General features: G+C 39.1%; 1 protein-coding gene across 2 annotated transcripts in view; it reads right to left on the bottom strand.

The window, feature by feature from the left end:
- pde8a (phosphodiesterase 8A) overlaps nt 1-21,536 on the bottom strand; it is a 64,893-nt gene extending 43,357 nt beyond the window's left edge. Inside the window, exon 1 of one of the 2 annotated variants that reach the window (XM_042492321.2) lies at nt 20,109-21,536. In XM_042492321.2, the coding sequence (XP_042348255.1) occupies nt 20,109-20,261 (153 nt within the window). In that variant the 5' untranslated portion in view covers nt 20,262-21,536. Of the gene's footprint in view, nt 1-3,575; nt 3,659-20,108 lie in introns of those variants that run through there. The other variant, XM_088075750.1, reaches the window with a different exon arrangement.
- Between the last annotated feature and the right edge of the window lie 903 nt (nt 21,537-22,439).

Genomic DNA, 22,439 nt, shown 5'->3' with positions numbered 1-22,439 from the left:
TTCACCATCATTTTTTTCCATCATCTAATGGTTTTCCTCCCTCATATCCCTTTAGGTGCTCTGTAGCTATCTCTCAATCTCAATTGTTTTGGTGTGAGTTGCTGAGTGTTAGAGACATCAGCCATAGAGATGTCTGCTTTCTCTCAATAATAATGGAACTACATGTCACTCAGCTTGTGGCGTTAAAAAACAACAAAAAAAAACATTACAAAGAGAAACATTTCAAAACTCAACAGCAATATATTTTTTTCAGAAATCTTGCCAAAGTTACAGAAGTTAATCAACAGACCTTGTGGGTGTAGCTCAGTAGAAATAAAATAGTTCCTACATATTACTGCTTACAATAAGGTCTGTGGATTATCTTGAGTAACTGGGTCATAAATTCTGGAAAGTGACATTGCTGTTGAGTTTTTCAAATGCATTTTTTTTTTTTTTTTTTGGTGCTTTGAGCACCACAAGCAGAGTGCCATCTCGTTCCATTATACTGGAGAAAAAGACAATATCTCCAACATTAGGCAACTCACATCAAAACAATCTAGATTGCTAAATAGCACTACAGGTAAGAGGAAAATGGGGATTTTTGATATTGACGTGAATTATCCCTTTAAGCTCTGGTTTAATTTTAAGTTGAGGTGAGTTAGTTTGCAAGCTATGTTGGCTATTCATGCTGCTGCCATTTAGAGTTATATACAAGAAAGAGAGAAACACAACAAGCTGAAGTTTCTCTTAGTGAAGAATCATAGGCTACGGATAAACACTTCTTCAACACGCTGTACCAAATACAGCGATTTCTAATCGGTCACGCATATAAGTCCACACACACACATTGTCTTTTGTGCTGTGCTTCCAGAGTACGCCCTGACCTTTATTCTGTCTGCAGTGACATCTCTCCTACCTCACCAGATAGTGCGGAAATTCAAGCATACGGGAATGCACATACACACACAGAGGGAAGACACCGAGTAACTCACAGGAGACTGCACTTGTCCTGGAATTCAGTCCCAAACGCCCTTGAATGACGTCCGTGGTTTAAAAATACAGAGTTTGCAGAAAATGGATAGGTTACTTCATCCTTGGTGACCTGTCCCTGTTTCTCACTGGTGTTTCCACACCTTGCAAGCATCGCCTCAGATATCACGCCAAAAAAAGGGGAAAAAAAAGCATGCTGCTGTAGTGCAATCTCTGTTTTTTTTACAGTTAAACAAAGAAATATGAGAAATTGATATTTAATACTGTACAAACTCTAGACAAGAACAGACACTCAAAAGAGCCAAGTCAGAACACCAGCACGCAACGTTTTATTCTGCTCCTACAGAGAAAATCTGTATGGTGTGTTTATATTCTTTCCTAAAATTAAATGTGTGTTTGGATTATGTTCCCATGACATAAGAGTACATGCTGCATTCCCTCAGCTCATGGCGCTGCCTAGGCCTGCTTACGTACCCTGTGTCCATAGTGGCGCGAGTGTGTATGTGATCTGTGCGTCACTGTGCCAAGGAGAGTAACTGAGGCCTGGCAGTGGAGCAGCTCCTGCCGACAGGCCAAGTGACGGGGGTGAGAGCGTGTGCTCAGAGCCCTTGTACGCTTGCCTACAGGGATCTGTGAAGACGAGCAGGAGCAGAGGGGAGGGCCGCACTTGTTAAACACGGAGAGAAATACATACTGTTCGCCACATCGCTGCGTATGAGCTAACTACCATACGATGATGATGAAACTGGCGCTGGGACTTCTAAGGTTTTCCAAAGATGGATGATATCTTAATGTGACGTTCTCCACTTTTATGCATCTGCTGTAGCTGTGTTTGTAATTTTTTCTTATTTCTCCCTCTTCACCTTATCAACTTGTATGAATGTTGTAGTAAGAGTTTGTCCAATCTAGGACGCTGACCACTGAGGACCCTACAGCAGTATGAGCTAAATCCAACTTTTGGGTCTTAGTAAGAGATCTCCAGAGCCTGTGCAGTGATGAAAGGCAGCCTCCAGAAACACAGCAGCAAGCGTGCACATGGTTAAAGGAGTAATGCAGCCATTTATTATTTCTATAAAATTAGGGGACTTTTAAGAGTCAGAAAGGCTTCTTGCACTTCATGTCACTTTGCATTTTTCTTTTTTATTTTTTTTACTTAAAATGAACCGATTGACAGGTGTCGGGTTATCAAAAGCTAAATTAACCAATCCACACATCCCTAAGACACATTTTATTCTTTTCAAAAAAGTTACAATCAAAGCACCAGAGACCTAGATATCCTATTTTTGGTTCCTAACATTCGTCAAACTCCAAAAACACTGGATCCTACATTTGCAATGATGCAATAGTATCTCTCATTTGACCTTCCCTGCCTCTTAAATACAATTTCTTTTAAATCCCACACCTCAAATTTGTAACGCAGGCTTTCTGTTACTTAATTGTTATTTACTCAATTTTAAAGCCTTAAGCCTGAGCTGAAAACAATCAACGGAGCGCTCCAGTAAACGGAATATATACATGACGTCCTTTGCATCTACGACCAGTGTGTGTAAATTATTAAAAGGCAGATCCACGAGAAGCTGAGCACTTTCTCCAATGTTCACCTTCAAGGTATTTCTGTCCTTATCCAGATTACCCTGAAATCCCTGTAAGACCTTGACAATCCTAAGCCATCCAGGGCTCTGGGGCAGCCCCTTACTAAAACCTCCTACTCTTCCTCTGCCCCCGGCAGCCTCCATCAACACCACCATACTGGTTTTATTTTTTATTAAATTTCAGATAATACCTCAATTTTACCAAACACAAACACACCGTAAATGCATGGTTATATACAGGTTAACAACACTCTGGAATTATCTGTCCAGAGACATTACATCTAACATCAATGACAATTACTTTTAAGAGGCGTACAAAGAAACAACAAGATCAACACTGATAATATGTGTTCATTGTATGTACTTATGATTTTTTGAAGATACTTAAATTCTTTCATGAATTTATCTGGTTTTTTTTTCAAGAAGTTATCTGTTTTCTTTCATGAATTTATGTGTTTTCTTCCATAATTTTATCTTTTTAGTTTGCTTGCAATATTATTGCCTTAATATCACTTTATCTGTCGGTGGGTTTTTTTTGTTGCTATCTAATTGTACTGCTTAGACTACTATTACATATAGGTATTAGTCTAGCTTTCAGACTATTTTATATCTTAAGTTGTCTATACTCTTATGTACTGTTGTTATGTACTGCTTTTTATCTTAAGATACCTGTACTTTTATGTTTGTACTGTACATTTATGTGCTTCAAATGTGGATCCTTGAATGAACAGCAGACAATAAACATCAAAGAATACTTATGATCATGTGTTTCTATTTTTCTGTCTGTGCATTTTAGCTATAAATCCTGAAACTTTCCCTACTGAGTGTCATCTGCACTGTGAACCACTGGCAGCTGTTGATCAGGCGGTGTGTAGTCCGCGCTCGCCTTCCTGTCTGAGCTCATTCCAGGTAAGGTCAAAGGCCAATAAAGCAAAAGGACAAGCTAAAGGAGCTTGGGAAGTCTAAGTGGGACACTGCCTGGTCCAGTGACACTACAGCGTACTGTAATCTTACCAGGAACCTTTCCATTGCTGTCAGCCACTCCTCCTCCTCCGTCCAACCAAATACATAACAACAAGACAAACAACAAGATAAACAACAAGACCGTCCTGCATAAGAGATCATTAGCATAACTTTGTCGCCAGAGCCATACCCAACTGTACAATCTTAATGACCTAACCAGCCCTATGGCCTAAAGAGAGGATTAGAATTAGCAGTACACCCCCGATGGCCACACCACCCCTGCCACTCTGCCTGCGTGGCTCCACCTCTTCATAACAGCTTAGATGTTTTTGGAAAATATCAGACGCGGTTCTACGGAGCTCTTCAGATGGCTGCGAGAGCATTAGATAATCACCGGACTCCCCCTCCTCTTCACCTGCTAAAACAGGAGCACTGATGTCACCGTTGCATGAGGGATCAGTGAGTGACACGAGCTGGAGCGCCGGGGCTTGGCACACTTGATTTTAACACGCACGCAGACACAAACACTGGGTGAGGACAGGGGATTTGATGACAGGCCAACACACACATTCATGGTAGTTTGCAAGTGCACATACACATAAAGCTAAAATATCCTGGTGCATTTTTAAAATAAAGGGATTATGGGTTAAAAAACAAATGCTTGCAGTAGTAAACAAAAACCCCTGGCAGTGAAAAAACAAGGTTAAAGCAGGCCAGCAGCAACTTTTTGACAGAGTGAGTCTAATATTACCATAAAATGATGCGATAAATTATGTTATTTTTAGCTACTGTACCCAATATCACTATAAGAATCTTCTGTTAAACGACAATAAAAAATGTATTAGAGTAGAAAGGACATTGAACTGTTTGCTTTGGTCATTTGACCAGTAAAGAAAATGGCGATTATTGTTAGTTGTTATGGAGACAACACACGTCAGTGCAGCCGCAAAGTGTCTAACACTCACTAGTTTAAGAACTTTTTTTGGCTTTTCTTACACCTTTTTTTCTTATTAAACAGAAAAATAAAACTGTACACCTATTGTAGTTTCTCTCTTTCACTGAACAAAGACAAATGTCAGCTGAACTGCCTCTCTAATTCATCTTTAAATACACACACATGTCATTCAAACTCAACAAAAACATAATAAAACTCTCCGAAACTGTCTTTGTTAGTCTTGTTACACATCAGGTTAGACAGTCCTCTGTTCCAGCAATCAGCAACTCCGATTTGATCAAAATAAACCCTTAATTCAAAAAGATTGATGTGCATATATGCTGATTTATAACTGCAGTCTCTGCCTCTCAGCTACAGTAACATTACATTTTGTTTCATGAACAGGCAATCAACAGCAACAAAAGAAAGGGAAATACCAGTTACATTAATATTCTGTAACTAATGAACTGCTTATTAGAAAATCGAACGTTACAACTCCACTGCTCGTTCGGTCATTACTGCAAAACTTCACCTCAGTGAGCTTGGGATTTGTTGAAAGTTGGGTTTTTTATAAAGAAGTTAGCCCGCTACAACAGTTAGCAACAGTACACATCTGTGTTTCCCTGGCACAAACAAATAAATGACAAGAAACAACAATAACACCATAACCCACAATATAAAAACATCTGTTTCGGCTATCAACCAATTGCCATTTTAAACAATTTGTTTTTAACAATGGTACCGGCCCAGAATTTCAGAGTTGGTGCATTGCTTCAATAAGAAAGTAAAATTGCAGGCTACTTTTAAGTATTATTTCACATTATTTTTCTCATCATTTGAGATTCTTTTGCCAGGCTTTATATTTGCATTTCCTATAGGTGCACAGGGGATTAGGGGAGGTTTGCCTCGGGCACTAAATGTGCTAGAACCACCACTGATAGGAAAGTCCATTCTAGTCTAGTCTAGTCTGGTCTAGTCTAGTCTAGTCTAGTCTAGTCTATGGCACTTTCTTTAAGTTTTGTAACAAATACTCTTAAATAGTGAAATTGAATCCTTATTCAATACCTGTTGAAATTCAAATAGCACTGAACCTCCCTCTTTGAATTTGTGAACCCGCGAAAAGTACATTTTTAAAAAAACGCAACTTGAAATTACCTGATGTATATTAAAAATGGGAATTAAAACCAGATAGAGTCAGACAGATGGTTTCTCATTGTAATATTATACTGTTTTTACTGATATACTGTAAATTCATTAATATTTGACTGTCAATACAGTACTGATTACATTTCACAATTAGGTATTTATATGCTCAAAAGATTCAAATCCTTCTGGCCCTCTCTGCTTCCATATTGACCGTGACATTTAAATTGAGTTTTTTTTTCTTTTGAAGAGGTTATTGAAGTAGGACTTATTTAAAAATGTGCACCTTTATTATTACAAAATACAGTCACATAGATTCCATACAGATGTAAACTTAGCAATAGAAAATAGTACAACAATTGTGATTCCATCTTTAATAAATTTGATGTTTATGGATCTGCTGACAACTCTACGGCAAAGCTTTGCTTCTTCATTTAGATTTAAGGCTTATTAAGGACATATAATGTGCCTTTTCCTTATGCATTATGCAACAGTATCTTACCCTCCCCCATACTTTTTGTACATTTTAAGATACAAACTGTAAGATCTCAAACCTCCCTTTTAATTAAATACTGAATATGAGGACATGAATGCCAAAAGACTTGACAAGCTGATGTGACGAGACATGTTTTCGAGGGATTATTTTCTGGCAAAGGCTTCCAATTTTCCTGGGAGTCTCAGATGATTGACAGTAAGTAGAGAGTGATGTGATGTAGCGCTGATATGAAAACACTTAATATGGATACAATAAAAAAAAAAACAAGACACATTTCAAATTTCGGTTTTAAGAATTATTTGGTTCAGAAAGATTATGTGGAATCTGTTTCTGTGCAGAAAGGATTAGTTGGAAATGCCTCTAATACAGGTCGGAAAAGGGGACCTAAATATTTTTTTACTACACTGATTGTATGCAGACATGCGCAGGAGTAATGTGGAGGAGGAAATAAGCAAAACAAATACATAAATACATTATTTGGATTATGTAAACTATAGTATAACATTTCATATAGCTACAAGGAGCTTTTCCGGTTACACTACACACAGCTGAAACTGACGACCTGTGAGGAATGTAAACAGTCAGGTGCGACAGGTACAATATGACGCAGGTACTTTTGACAGAGGTGCAGGAATGTTTTAACTACTGATTCACTACTATTACAAACTCAAGTGTGTTCATTTGTCTTTCATTGTTGTAAGCATGCATGCAAATTATTTTTAATGGGGCATGTACTCTCATAGTTTCCACTGAAACATTTCTTGCTCTCCTGTTGCTTCCAAAATGCCATCTAGATTATAGATCTGCCACTTAACATATCACACCCTGTGCAATGACTGAGTATTCAGCAGTGTTTGGGCACAAGTGGCTCAATAGAGAGAAAAGTCTATCGTGATTTTTTATCAACTGTTATGAAACTTTGTGCTGAAGAACAGTGTTGAAATATTAAGCCATGACACACTAAGCCAACAGCTGGTCAGTGTGGGGTCGTCTGTGAGCGTCTATCATCCTAGTTGTAGCGGTGTGTCCCCCAACTTTAGCACTAGTAGGCCCTTGTTGGTGGATTTTTGGCTGATTCAGCATTTGGAATCAGCGACAGAGTCGGAGGTGCCAATCGCTCTGATTGGCAGTTAAGCTCACAAGAAGAGAGAGAGAAGTGAGGGAAGCAGATAAACATCTAACATCAAGAGGAGAGATTGTAACAAAAGTGTTATAAAGTGCCCCAGGGATGATGTTTTTCTGTAGGCCAATCTGGAAACTCATGCCGCCCTGCTTCTCTTGTCAAAAAGCCTAGGGGATTTTTCCAGTGGATTTTGAATCATTGCAGAAAAGAAACTATGTGGAAAACAAACTTTTGTGATACTTTTATGTTTTGTTTAGCAAAATAATATTCACAAATGAACACCATTTTTAGGATTCTTGCAGTCTAAATGCAATTGCTGGGACTAAAAAACTAGTGCTATAAACAGACTACACTATGGGCACGCCACCACCACTGCAAGGCTGTAACCACGTTTGGTGCAGTCAGCTTGATGAAATTTTGACGTTTCATTTTCTACATAAAAGAACACATCAGGGAGACACATAAAAGCTTCAAAGTTCATGAGTTGGGTATTTACTGACGTATTTAATGTCGTAGTACAAAACATGAAAGTCTCTTCAGCGTATGTTAACCACAGACCTTATTTCAGGTTTCTAACCAAATACCCGTTCAAAAAACCTTAGGACAAGGGAACCAGAGCTGGTAAAATGCTAACTCATTTTGGGTTTTTAAGACTCATTCCTGGGGTTCTCTATGTTAGAGTAAGAGTATTTTTTTTGCCAGAGATGGTCAGTAATTGTTTGTATTTTGTTCACTAGCACATGCTAAATATCCTTTGTCCTTTCAATACTGCATTGTGCTTTTTAACGTGCTAACTGGTGTCTTAAATCTGTCCTGTTGATCTTCTGCTTTCTCTTTTTCAATGACAAAATTAGACAACAGCCGCCTGCTGTTACGAAGAGTTATTTCCTCTTACACAAGCGCAGATCGTACATGTGAGTTGGCCGTTGGTTTTAATCTTAGCGACGTGCTCAAGTGCAACTTCATAGCTGAGGAACGGGCAACTTGTGCCGACATGTGGCATGCAGTGGCTAGAACATGGGCCGAACATAATACTTAACAGTACACGGCAAATGCATTTTCCCCAAAGATGTTTCTGACATTTTAAGGCTGTTCTTATTTCGCTGATGTAAGTTCAATTGTTAATTTTTATAAGATTGATTTTAATTAGTTATTTAATGCTATAAAAGGGGAGTTTGACATCTTGATTGACAGCTGCGTTCACACACCAGTGTGCTCACAGTCAACAGTGCCGCTCGTGATTCGTCAGATGACGGGATGTTGATACTGCGTAGGTTGCTACTGCACAGACTCTGACTCGAAGTGACGTAACCAGCGCAGGATGGCGGCGGCCGTTTTTTGGACATTTTGGCTTCATTGTTGTACAGTGGGAGGAAATGGAGATGTGTCATCCCTCTTTATATACAGTCTGTGGTCTGGGCCTTCACCGTGTTCACAAAAAAAGTCTGAAGTAAAGTGAAAGTGAAGTGAAGTAAAGTAAAGTATCATCTTACTTGAGTACGCTTTATCCAGTCAAATCAAGATTATATGGATATTTCTTCCTAAATTATGATAGTAAAAGCAACGCAGACAGGCTCACTTCCTGTGTCTGCGTCTTAGCTGCAAAATTCATTTGCATGTCACAGCCAAATGGTTTACAGTACTCTGGTACATTTGAGTATCCTGATGTTATGTTGTATTCTATACGGTGGCGCTTGATCTTTGCAAAGATCTTTTGGTCAAAAAGTTACCAAGAGGAACAACTGACCAGACTATATTGTTAAAATGTGAGATGAACTTTGGACTGAATTGCTATACTGACTCCAAATTGTGCCCTTGCAACCACACACCCCACGCTACAAGAACAATGCGCACCATCTGTGCTCTGCCCTGTAAAAACTGTAAGGGATATATCAACTGAGGGTACAGTATATCTTCAGAGCAAAAGGCCGGCCACACTCCAGAGAGTTTTGCGTCATAGCCGTGTGTCCATTAAAACAAGGAAGGAGACAAGCACTGCTGGCTTAATGTGGTGTTCAGCAGGTGAATGAGTGTCTTGCGTGTTTACTACAGCCAATAAGCTGCTGGCCTGTTCACTTAAATCCAGCAAGGCTCTTGTCTGCTCAGCGCTTCTTATGTCAAGAAAGGCAGAAAAAAAGTGAAGTCAAAGCCTCAGGAGCATTTTGATTCTATAACAGCTTCAGATCAACTGCCAAATTCTGCCGTGAAATACACATAAGGTTTATAATTTAATACTAAATCTACCAATTTTTGATGCTTTGTAAATCTTGCTTCGGGAAGGCTCTTTCAGCACTCTGTACAGTGCACAACCTTTCTTCAGTTTATTCTGGCTGTGAGGACAGTGGTGTGACAGAGCGTGAAAATGGCCAAAGTACTTCAGAAAACCAGATGCTCTTAACTTGACTGTTAGCATTGTTGTGTTTTGCATGCTCCACAATAGCCAAAAGACGCTCCTGGAGGGGAGATTAAAACCTCGCCTATGGACACTGACACTGTGACACCATGCAAGAGAGATGACTCTCAGATGAACTTCAGAGGAACAATGATGGTGTGTTCTGTACATGGTGTACTTTTCAAAACCACTCTTAAGTGTGGAATTAAGACCTCGAGATATGTTAGTATAGAGGGGACGCACATGACGCACTGTGGTATGTGAAGGGGGCATTCACATAAAAAAGCAACCCTGAAAATATGTCTAAAACAGTAAGTAGTTGTGGTGCTACCAAGTGAACAAACAGAAGTTTCTACAGAATAGCAAAGGCCAATGAGAAGAGAAGCTAATAGATCACAGAAATCAAATGACACAGCTATAAAAGTAGTGCCAGTAGCAGCCTTTAAGCAGCCCAGTGAATTAAAATATTTATTTCTCAGTCTATAGTTTGCTCTACTAAGAAAAAACTGAAAAACATCATTTCATTTTATGGAGAAGCTAAAAAAGTAAAAGTTTACAATTATGCAGCGTTAGTTAAAGAGCTGCCAGATCTTCCGCATCGTTGGGCCCATAGAGCAAATGCACTAAAGGCGGCTGAGCAGCTAACTTCTGGAATAGGGACAAAATGATTTAATCACGCAGTTCTTCTAGACTTTAAAAATTTAATGTGAAACCTGTCATTTGTTGGGGGCTGTCTTTTTGGGCATCACATGACAGACCTGGTCAATGTAATTCCACGTTTGGCCACCATGTAAAAAAGGCTTCAAGGCTCGGCGTGACTCCTGGGGGCTTGGTTGGCTTCTACTGATGCTAGCTAGGTAACTAACACAGGCCTGACTACATAGGTGACAACTTAATCCTAAAAATAACACTACATCCATGTCTCCAAGCACCTCTAAAGTTCACAAATTGGGATGATACATATTGTTTTTTCACTCTGCACAAAAAACAAAAGAGTAAAAACAACATGCTATGGTTTATGCGTTAATTAATACGCTTCAGAGGTGCTGGTAGTATGGATGAACAACTGAGTGAGCCTTGTGGACCAAAGCGTCAGGGGTCCCCTGGCCTTCACCTGCAAAATGTTACTCAATTTAACAAGTACCAAGCAGGACCAGACTCAAAAAAACTAGAAACGGATGTAAAGGAACTGCAAAGACACACAAAATATCTACAAAAAAAAAATGAAGAACAACTATCGCACAAAGAGACACAAAACAACCGCAGCATGATGGCTACAAAGAGATTAGAAACAACAAAAAATAGGTAAAAGTTTCACAAAGTCTGTGTGTCTTGCTCCTATGTAGGAAAGGTGGTGGGGCCTTTTGCATATCTTTGCCCAGTGGCCCACTGTCTTATGATTCACCCATGGTTGGTAGGTGTTCCCATATATAAAACTATTAATTGAATTGCCTTTAGACTGTGACTATAGGGCACTCCCATGGAGTTTGAAAATAAAGTTTACAGTACGAAAACAAGGTGTTTTTGTTACTACATTATTTTTTTACCTCCTAGATTAGAACTCTTCCCATTTGTTGCAGCTATAAAAGTTTTTCAGTGGGTGCTGTATCACATAAAACAGTTATATACTCTCATTATCCAAAACTAACAGATATAAAAACTCTCTAATCCCCTCTGCCAACTCTCAGCTGACACATTAGAAATACACATCAGTAGCATGACACTGCGACCCCCGCAGATGCTCACAGCTTAGAAAGCCCAGAATTTGGGGGAGACGCAGTCCAGGAGGAGCTCAACAGGCCACCGGTGGACCTGGGCCCACTCACATCGACATTCCTGTGAGCTTCTGAAAGAGAACAGAGAGCGTTGCTGCAAAGTAAACACTTGTAGTGCCTTGTTTTGGAAGAACATTATTTCCATAATCTCATGAAACTATCACATGCTGACCTTATGATACTAAATTCTTAACCTGGGGGGGAGCAGAAAAAAGCTTTGAATGTGGCCTTATTTGTTAAGACTAATTCAAAAACAATGGGAGGTTCTGTTTCACAAGTACATGCACCCAACTGACACCTCATAAGCGAACGAGCTCTCAGAGATGAAGAGACCCAGTGTATCTATACTCAAGGTGACAAAGGGATTTATTATATTATCCTAATTTGATTTCTACAGAGGATCAACTTTCACGCTGTCAGCAGTGGGAGACTGTGGTGTCATTACATCAAGTGCTGGAGCTGCTTAATGCTCACGAATAGATTGGTTCTAGGAAATAAAATGTATAAATACTGTACTAATGTCATGTTTCACCCTGAACTCTTTGACATCTGCTGCAAACATTTTTGCAGGGCGATAAGCTCTAGAGGTGCCAATACATCAATCAGTGGACTGTGGGTGCTACACGGGCCCCATCACACTTCCTCTCAACTCCTTCTGCTCATGTCCCAGAGGAGATAAATGACATGGCAAAAAAGGAAAAAAATCCCCCATCACTGCCCCTGCAGACACTGCAGACAGGAAGCGAAACACAGGGTCATTCTGCAGCTGAAGTTTTGTTTAAATACAACATAATGAAGAGCCAGAGTCATATTTAAAGGCTGTATTCAAGTAGTGTTTCTTTTGATGTCAGTGAATTTTTATTGAAAAAGAAGAAATCTCTGCACACCTGCATGTGTGACAGGTGCGTCGGAGGAAGGTGCAATCTTGAAAAACAATAAGAAGAACTACTGCACACTGTCTCACTTACAGCTGAAATATTTTTTTAATTATAATGTTTCAGTCCGTCTGGCCTTCATCAGGTATATCGGCAGCATCACAACACGTGCGTATATGTAGTGTGTACATGTGGGAGCTGCCTCAATCATCCAATCAGGGGGGCTCAGAGATTGGTTTGACTGATGATCACCTTGAACTTACTCAAAGCACATGCGTCAAAAGTCAGAGAATGTCATTAAAATGATGAGGAAGAAAGGCTTGTTCACTCTCTTTCCTTCTAAGAAGAGCCTTTATGTTTCATTTATTAAGACTATGACCAAAAATAGGGTCTTGTCTTGATATATATATGATATATACAGTAAGAAAATGGTGGCCTCTTGGTAAAATATTATTTTTTTAACATGGCGCGTCATCATCGACATGAGTCAATACTGTATTGATCTGTAGCACAATCACATCATCACAATGTTGCATTATCAGCAGAGAAAAAACATGGTGCATCTCCAGGATGGTAAAACATCGTCATTGACATGAGTGAATACAGCATCTGCTGTCACAGCAGATGCTGTATACATAATGCAACATTATGAAATTGTGTTAAATAAAGTATCTACTGTCATATAATAAAGTCAAATAAAGTACTGTTATAATTAAATAAATTAAAGTGGGGCCCCTGGGGCTGGACCAGGCCCCTTACAGGCTGAAGTGTTAATGTTTTTGCTGTGAACATGAAGCCACGCCTTTAAACATGAATATTTATTCACTGTGAGCTGGAAACACACTAACAGCTCTCCATTTCATATATAAATTGTATTTGCAAGTTGCACTGGTGCTCCATGGTCGCAAAATGCGAGCCCTGCAGATACAAAAACACATGCTTCACCTGCTCAAACACTATCACTCAGTAAAAAGTGATCTGGATGGGCTTAGGAGTGTGTGTGTGATGTATCATGTTTGTGAGACTTCTTTTTCTGTATGTTTCTGTGAGAGCGAGAGCTGACACATCTATGTGAATGCCATAATGTTGACAATTCATACACTACATTGACAATATCGTCATTTTATACATCGAGTGTATTCAATATATCACCCACCCCGACTACATATCTGAGGTTGTCATAAACGTACAAGGCCAACATTTATTCTAGCGAGTGGGTTGTGTACAAACATGACAGCGGTATCATCCTTCTCAACCAAAGAAAGATAAGCATATAAGCCAAATGTCAAACTATTTCTTAAAGACACAGCACATGTGCCATTTGGTTGAATGTCTTCATCCAAAGTGCCTTACAGCTACAAAATTTTGCGACCAGTGGGAATCAAACTGCTAACTATGACAGCGGTCCAGGAGTTAGTGCCATGCTCTGAAGTCATAAAAGACCATTGTGCATAAACACAAGACATCGTTGATAGACATAGATAAGCATGGTCCATCACTTGATCCAATCAGCAGCTGTACAGACAAAGACAACAGCAAGGCCATTGAAGTCAACTGAACGTTTCTATGAGTTCACAAAGAGACTGCTCCTATTGTCTATTAAATCATATATGGAGATAAATGTACCAACTTAGGACATTTCAACAGTAATATCTAAGAAAAAATGCTTTTTTGTTGTTTTTTTAATACAGCAGGGGCAACAGACAGGACTGAAAAAGTTTGATAGCTAAATGAAAGAAAGCGAAATAGAGAGAGAAAGAAAAAGAGCCAATATCAGTCTCCCTCCTTTCAGCCAGCAGAAAAAGCACAGTGGATTAATTCATCACCATGCTGAGCCTTTGCCCTCCTCTGGAATAAATTACCCAATGACTCTCAACTTAGACTAAACACACACACACACTACTGACCAGAGAGCACACATAAAAACAGTGGGAGAGAAAACTGACAAATGGAGAGTGGCTGCCCAGGTCAGCCGTGTATCATATCTTTACTACACACCCTTTAAAAGTAAGATACATTAGGTGTTTGCCTCAGATACTTTATTTTTCTGTGAATTTGCAGCAGTTAAGTGTTTTTACCCAATCTGAGGCTTTAGTTTAGAAAAGTAACCTTGTGTGCCTTGTCACTTCTGGGGATGGGAGGGTTTAATAGGGAAGTAGGGGAAGTCTCAGGTATGGCTGAGTGATTCCACCACTTACATTAATGCACGTACCAGCTGGAATCAGGCAGCAAGCAAGATGACCATCTTGTTGGAGAGTAATACCTGTATTACTCCTTATACGCTTAGCACCTTTTATTGCCCTTTTCAGTTTATAGTACAAGGTAACGGTATAACTGAATATACATTTGGGGGTGGGGGGGCTACTTGATTTCCTTGAGTGGGGGCAATCAGACGGGAAAAGTCAAGGCCAGATAAATGGTGTTGTGTTTGGCTGAGGTCTTTCTCTGTCTGTTTGGTGACACACACACACACACACACACACACACACAAAAAAAAAAATGCCCACTATCACAGGACCTTGTACTTGAGCCTTATCATCGCCGGAGCAGCCCAGATGGTAATGTACCCTTGACAAAGACTCACATCACACTCCCAAACTTCTATTGAATCTTTCTCACACCACAGACGCCTGCACATGTTCCTTCTCCGTCTCTCTTGTGTAAACAAAAATGCAAGCAGAGATACAGCACAGGTTTAAAATTTGCTTTCTTTCGGTTTTGTAATAATGGGTTAAACTTGTGCACTTTGCTGTAGCTACTGACAGCTGTGTGCAGATGTGGATGAAGGCATGAGCTCTCTTTCAGATCACAGTGACACAAGCCGGAGCACAACCATGCACAGAGAGACTAAAACAATAAACACACATAATAATTAAACACACAAACGATTTGAGATATATGAGTCTAATATACTTTCTACTGAGGCTGCAACTAATATTAATGGTCATTATTGATTAGTCCATTGATCGTTTCCTCGTTGTTTAGTGTAAAAACTCATAAAAAATCACAAATTGACCCCAAATTCAAATAAAGTCAGTTTAAAATAAAATATGACTAGGAAAAGCAGCAAATCCTCACATCTGACACACTTAAACCAAAAAACATTTGGCATTATTGCTTGAAAAATAATTACTTTAAAAATGAATCAAGATAGTTTCGGTTAGAGTTGCTCAGACACTGAAACAAATATCAGAAATACCTCCGACACTGTCTAAAAAGCCTTAGCGGGTATTGGCGGGGTATTTCTACGCACCGATCTGATACCGCATAATGTCTGATCTGATCTAATCTGATAAATTCTTCTTTACAGCTCTAAAATAGTTTTTACTCATTATTGCACTGTCAGCAAACTACTCTTGTGTGTGTCTCTTTTTTATCATTCTCTGTCTTCTCTCTAAATTAGGACGTTTTTGCGAGTCGGTGAATGCCGTGGAGGGGAAGCCTGTCATGATTTCTTTTTCCCCTCTGCAGCAGTTTGAGGGGTTTGAGTCGCTAGGAGGACAACTGATCTGAATTAAAAGCATCTTTTAGACCCAGCACAATAAACGACTAAGTTTTACTTTCACTGTGTCTGATGTTCTACAGCTCCATCTGTGCCCAGAGTATGCTCTGTGCTTCAAGAGTGCGGGGCAATCAATAACAGAACTATATACATATTCCAATAGTGCTCCTAATAAACAGTCCTGCTCCAAAAATATAAAATCAATGCGAAGTAGCAGATGTTTTAATTATTGCGGCTGTCACAAATAAATTACTGTGTGGGGGACCCTGAAAAACTGTGATATCTCTAGTTTCGCTTGATCAACAAAATGATTAATCAACTAGTCATTTCAAGTCAGGATTTGGTGCAGCTGTACTATTCCACATAAAACAGTGAGAGCTCTTGAGCTTTTTATTCACAAATGTGTTCCAAATTAAATGCAAGTACTGTGTGTGTTTTATGGCAATGTGTTGCAAAAGGGTCTTTTTAAATCCAGTTAGTGCATGCACACAATTCCAGAACAATCAATAACCATTATTGATCTTTTACAGGGAAAAGAAAAAAAGAGCAACAACAAGCAGCAGCAGTATGCATCACTAAGCCTTAAATGCATTATGGCAAAACTAATGTGCGCATAATGATTAAAGTAACTTATTTTTCTATACATTATGATAAAACTCACTGGGGGCGACCACTGAAGATGTTTAAGATGACGCCTTCCAGAGCACGGATTAACCATTTCCAGCCAAAGGAGATTTGTATACCATTAGTCTTATTCAATCAGGGGACTAATTCAATCAAAGGCACAGTGGGCGTCTTGACGTGGGGGCATCTGTCACACTGACTTCTCACTGCATCCTGCAGTGACATTTGGCCACAAAATTCAGCTTGACAGAGGCCCTCAAATAGCCTGCGGTCTGTCAGACAAATGCACATGAAAACAACCAATGCACAGACACGCTCATGCACTACTAAATTCACAACATCACACTTTTTTTAAGGATGTTTTGTGTTTGCAGACGCCTGCAGTTGTACATGCAAACATTACAGTATGAGCTTATTTTGATTTTATTATCCACTGCTCGAGGCTTCTACATCATTATTTTTCATTTTGAGACAGGAAAACTGTTAATTACTCTGTTTTCTACAAAGGGGATTTTGCCTGTACACATGAAAACTAGGATCTTCACTTTTTGCTGCAAAAAAAATACATCTTTGTCACTTCCAAGCACACACCTGCCTGTTAATCTGAATAATAGTGATAGGTTGTTCTCATGTGACCTCTTACGCAACAAATAATAAATAAAATGCCAAAAAATTACACAAAAAATCATCATCATGTTGATTAGAAACACCTATTTAGTACCTGCACAAAAGCAGGCACAGCACATTCGGTTATCCTCTGTTAGTGTCATTATTTGTGGTCCAATACACAAATGGGACTGTTATTTTTTGCGATGATGTAACACACTAATGGCTAACTTTTAGCTCTAATGTCACTCAACCCTTTTCAATACCTGCTCCAATTTTTCCCTATATGTTTTTGTAAAATGTATGTTTAATGTTATGTGTTTAAACACAAATTTAAGGCCTCAAGAAGGGAGGATATCCTACTGAAAAACGTAACTGGTAGAAAGGTGAAGCAGAGGCCACAGCTGGGTCAAATGATCTGTGTTTGACTGCAGATGTCAGAACCTCATGCTGTCAGATTTTGGTTCTATTAAGTGCATTACTCCAGCAACATCATGCTCATCTACAGTGAGTGAAAGCTACTACAAATGTTTGCTTTATCGTGACTCAAAAAAGTACAAAGACAGGAATACCTCGGGTGAGTGTGGAGGTCTCTGACCCCACGACCTTTAACTGTATCTTCCTCTAAATTCAAAAAAGTTGCAGCAAAAATATTGTGCACAGATACATATAGTTTAAAGTGTAGTTAAAATCAAAGTAATGCAGGTAAGCTGAAGTTGCAGCAATGTTGAAATAATATCAAGCATGAAAATATGGTTTCCTATGAGTTAGTCACATTTAGTGTTCTTTTATTGTTTTTGCCCACTTCTTATACATCTTGTATGCTGTATTTTTTCTATACATGCATCATTAAAAATTATGGGTTTTTTTTAATATGAAAACAGCTTCAAATGTTTGTGACTCTTAAATCCATAAAAAGAACAAAACCTCAGGTTAGTTTGGAGGCTTGTTTCCATACGACCTTTGACTGTATCTTCCTCTAAATACAGAAAAGCTGCAGCTAGGTTTTCGAGCAGTAAAATTTTGTTCTAAGTGAGTTAAAATCCAAACAGTGCAGGTAGGCTGTGCCTGTTGTACTGACCAGTCAAATTTATAGTGCCAATATTGTTTTCCCCCAATTTTAGTCATCTAGGATATTGTACATTTTTTTATGCTTGCATTACTAAAGATGATTTTTGTTTTGGATATGAAAACGGCAATAAATGTTTGCTTCATTGTGACTCTTAAAACCAAGTTATAGTGCAGGCCAGTGACCCTATGACCTTTGACTGTATGCTCCTCTAAATTCTAAAAAGTTGCAGTGAAGTTGTCAAACATGAACATGTATAGTTTCGTCAGTCAAAGTTGTACAGGTAAAGCTGTTCCTATTATACTGAATAGTCAAATTTATAGTCAGTTTTTGACGTTTTTCCCCCAATTTTAGTCATCTGGGAAACTGCATATTTTTCTATACTTGCATTTGCTTCTTCATGTTGCATTAAACTACAATGAGCAATTCCTCAGGTTAGTGTGGAGGCCTGTGACCCCATGACCTTTGACTAAATTGTCCACTAAATTCAAAAAAGTTGCAGCAAAGTTGCATGAACATACCGATTAAAGTGGAGTCAAAATCACAGTAGGTGGGCTGTGCATGTTGCACTAAACAGTCAAATTTAGAGTGGATTTATTGTTTTCCAGCTAATTTCTACTCACCTGGAAAATCTGCCGTATATTCTTCTATACTTGGTTTACTGAGAATGATTTAAGTTTTGACTACGAAAGCAGCTTCAAATGTTAATTTTAACACGACTTTAAAAATCTACCAAGGGAAAAATACCTGAGGTTAGTGTGGAGGCCTGTGACCCTTTGACCTTTCACTGTCCTCTAAATACAGAAATGTTGCAATAAAGTTGTCAAGCAGTTGTATAGTTTCAAGTAAAATCAAAGTAAGGCTGTTCCTTTAAAGTGTCTTTTAATTTTTTTTCCACCATTTTTTAGTCATCTGGGATATTTATATTTTTCTATACTTGCATAATCCATTATTAAAACTGATGTCTGTTTTAGATATGACAACGACTACTATTGTTTGCTTTATCATGACCTGTAAAACTACAAAGACAACAATATCCACGACCTTTGACTGTATCACCCTCTAAATTCAAAAAAGTTGCAGCTAAGTTGTAAGAATGTCGAGCATGGACATAAAGCCTAGTTTTATGAAAGTTAACATCAAAGTAATGCTGCTATGTTGTGCCTGTACTGAATAGTCAAATTTATCTGGGACTGGTTGTTTTTCCCCTAATTTTAAGTTACCTGGGATATGTTTTGTCTCTACTCACATTATTAAAAAAATAACATACGTTTTGCTTTATTGTGACTCATAAAACTACAAAGACAGCAATACCTTCAGGTTAGTGTAGAGGCCTCTGACCCCAAGACCTCTGACTGCCTCCTCCACTAAATTCAAAAAAGTAGTTTTTATGTGTTAAAATCTAAGCAATGCAGGTACGCTTTGCCTGTTGTACTGAGATTTATGGTTGCTTTTGAATATTTTCCCCTTGGCTTTAGTGTTTGCCCCAAATACTGAGTGATTTTGATGCTGTGTATTTTTCTATTGTTGCTTTATTAAAAAGGATGTGAGTTTTGCTTTATCGTGATTCTTAAAACTACAAAAATAACAATATTTCAGGTTAGTGTGGAGGCCTGTGACCCGAACCTTTAACTGTTCATCCTCTTAATTCAAAAAAAGTTGCAGCACAGTTGTCAAGCGTGAACATTTGTAGTTTCAAGTGAGTTCAAATCAATCAAGTAACGCAGGTAAGCCCTATCTATTGTACTGGATACTCAAATTATAGTGCCGTTATTGACCCCGACCCCCAATTTACTGTGCGTATATATATATATATATGACATTGCCATTAAAAATGTTGTTGGAAGTCTGGTTGTTTGCTATACTGTATGGTTATTTTCTATTAAAGAAAAGAGGCCTTTTGCAACTTTAAACTGCATGTACACTTTCTCTCTCTCACTCTCTCTCTCTCTAACACACGCTCACACACACACACACACACACACACACACACTGTGTTCCTGTGTCTCTGGAAGTGTAAGTGTAATGTATGCAGGGTCTCTCACCTTGCAGCTCGGGGGTTTTAGGGGTAGTCCCGAGGCAGGATTTCCTTGATGCTGAGTGGTGTTAGTCTGCTGGGGTGAGTGGGAATCCTCGGACTCTTTTCCACTGTGGTAGACCACCCTATCAGAGATATGAATACTTGAAGCACAGCCCATGCTTCAACCCACTTCAGCCTTTTTCTTTTTGCGCAAGTGCTTTACTTTGAGGCTACCCGAGTGTCATTCGCCCTCTTTTGTGTGTTTGTAAAGGTCCACTCTTCCACGTGAGGTTAAATATATATAAATACATATATATGTATCATCTAGGCCACAGCAAAGCCGGTTCTCCAATTGCTCTAACACAAGGCATGAATAATATATCTCCCTATCCCCCCACCCCCGACCAGGAAGCTGATTTCCTCCCTCTCTTTTTCACATGAAGTTAATTGGAGGTCTTTAATCAAAGCAGCTGTCTTATCCTGGAAAACTTGGATCCCGTTATTCTTCAGCTGGACTCCTCAGATCCCCATGGACGATTTTTATCCCTCCTTTTCTCGTCTTCTTCGTACCAAATCACCATTTTCTCATTTTCCCCTCAACTTCACTGTTATCAAGTAGGCTAGGCCTAAACACACCATGTAGTCCCCCCGCCGGGTTCATGCAATAGTTTTATCCATTTTTTGTGTCCAAGCTTTCATGTGTAGTCGTCCTCCCCCACCCCGGAGCCATCAAAAAGGATGTTTTTCTCTCTGTTTCTCTCTCTCTTTTTTAAAGAAACTGGGAGCTCAAGACACGGGCCAGAAACCGGTTCTCACGACACTTTGCTCCAGTCCTGAGCGGTTCATCATCAACAGGCTGAAATATTCACACTGCGGGGTGTTATTCTGGCCAGTCGCTCCGATGTCAAACACCCTCCATCAAACATAATGCCATTATGTAGTCCGGCAGTACACTCCATTTATCAGCCCAAATTCAGCAGTTTAGGAAGCGGAGAAATCTTGGTGGATGGCTTGCAAATCTCCATTCAGGCATCCGCTGCCCGGTTGGGGATGATCCGCCTGATATAAGAGGTCCAAACCCGGCTGCAGTTTGCTACAGTGTCACCAGGCTCCACGATTTTCTCTCATTCTGGAGGAAAAAAGGATGTAGAGGCTGTCAGATTGTAAAATGTGATGGTGCCACCTCTGGAGAATGCAATCGCTTTAGAGAGACACAGTGAAAAAAAAAATCTAAAAAAAAAAAAAAAAAACAAGACCGCTCCGTGTCCACAAGTTTCGGATCTGGAATCGGGGACGGCAGGATTTGTCCACGGTGAGCGAGAGCGAAGGGAAGGCAGGACCGAGCTACATACTGCTGATTTTATGTTTGTCTTTTCTCTGCCTTTTCTGGCGTTTGCCCTTCCAATTCTTCAGCACTGCTTGACAGCGGCACATCCAATAAAAGCACCCGCAAGGATTGACCTACAGCCTTTACTGACGTTAATGCAAATGAGCTCCGCGCAGCTAATCGGCGTCGTGCTCGGCGCCGCTGGGTGGTCCTCCGCTTTCCGTGGGAACTTTGAAAGCAGGAAAAGGAGCTCGCACAGACAAACACGGAGCTGGCTGCAGGTACGCTGGAGGAACATTTTCTGCAGATCGCACATGCAAACCGGGGAAGTTCTGTTTTTTTGTTTTTTTTTTGTGGGGGTTTTTCATGGTTATATCTGCTGCAAAGTAAATGTTATTTACAGCAGTGGTTAAACGTTTTTGAACACCCATTAAAACATTTTGTTCAGTCTAAATGCTACGGAATACCAGTTGGGCCAAAAATGAATTACTTTTAATAGAACAATATTTAAAAACAAAACAACCAAAAGTAAAACATATCCTACAAAAAATAAAATAAAAGTATATATATATATAAACATTCAGTGATTTTTTTTATTATGAAATATAAGTTCATCAGTGACCACATTTTTGGCATTAAATCAGAATCAGGTTATTTGCCAAGAAGGTTTGCACATGCAACCTGGTGACATCTTTTTTTTTTTTAATGGGGTTTCACAGTAATATCTACTGCAAAATAATTCTTCTTTACGGTGGTGCTTAAATGTCTCATATCTATGGAATAACAACTGGGCCAAAATTAATAACTTTTAATTGTGCATAATTTAAAAACAAAACAACAACAGAAGAAGAAAAAGTAAAGTATACACTTTATGAAAAAGGTATATTATCACCAATAAAATCATTCACTGATAAGAAATATTTTTTTATTATGTAATATCAGTTCACCAGTAACCAAATTATTGACATAAAATCAGAATCAGGTTTATTGCCAAGAAGGTGTGCACAGGCAACCGGGTGACTTTTATTT

Source organism: Plectropomus leopardus, chromosome 1 (assembly GCF_026936395.1).
Source record: "Plectropomus leopardus strain MGB_pleo_1.0 chromosome 1, ASM2693639v1, whole genome shotgun sequence".
Classification (NCBI taxonomy): domain Eukaryota; kingdom Metazoa; phylum Chordata; class Actinopteri; order Perciformes; family Serranidae; genus Plectropomus; species Plectropomus leopardus.
The sequence above is the reverse complement of the archived record's forward strand: the minus strand, read 5'-3'. Positions and strand labels throughout refer to the sequence as shown.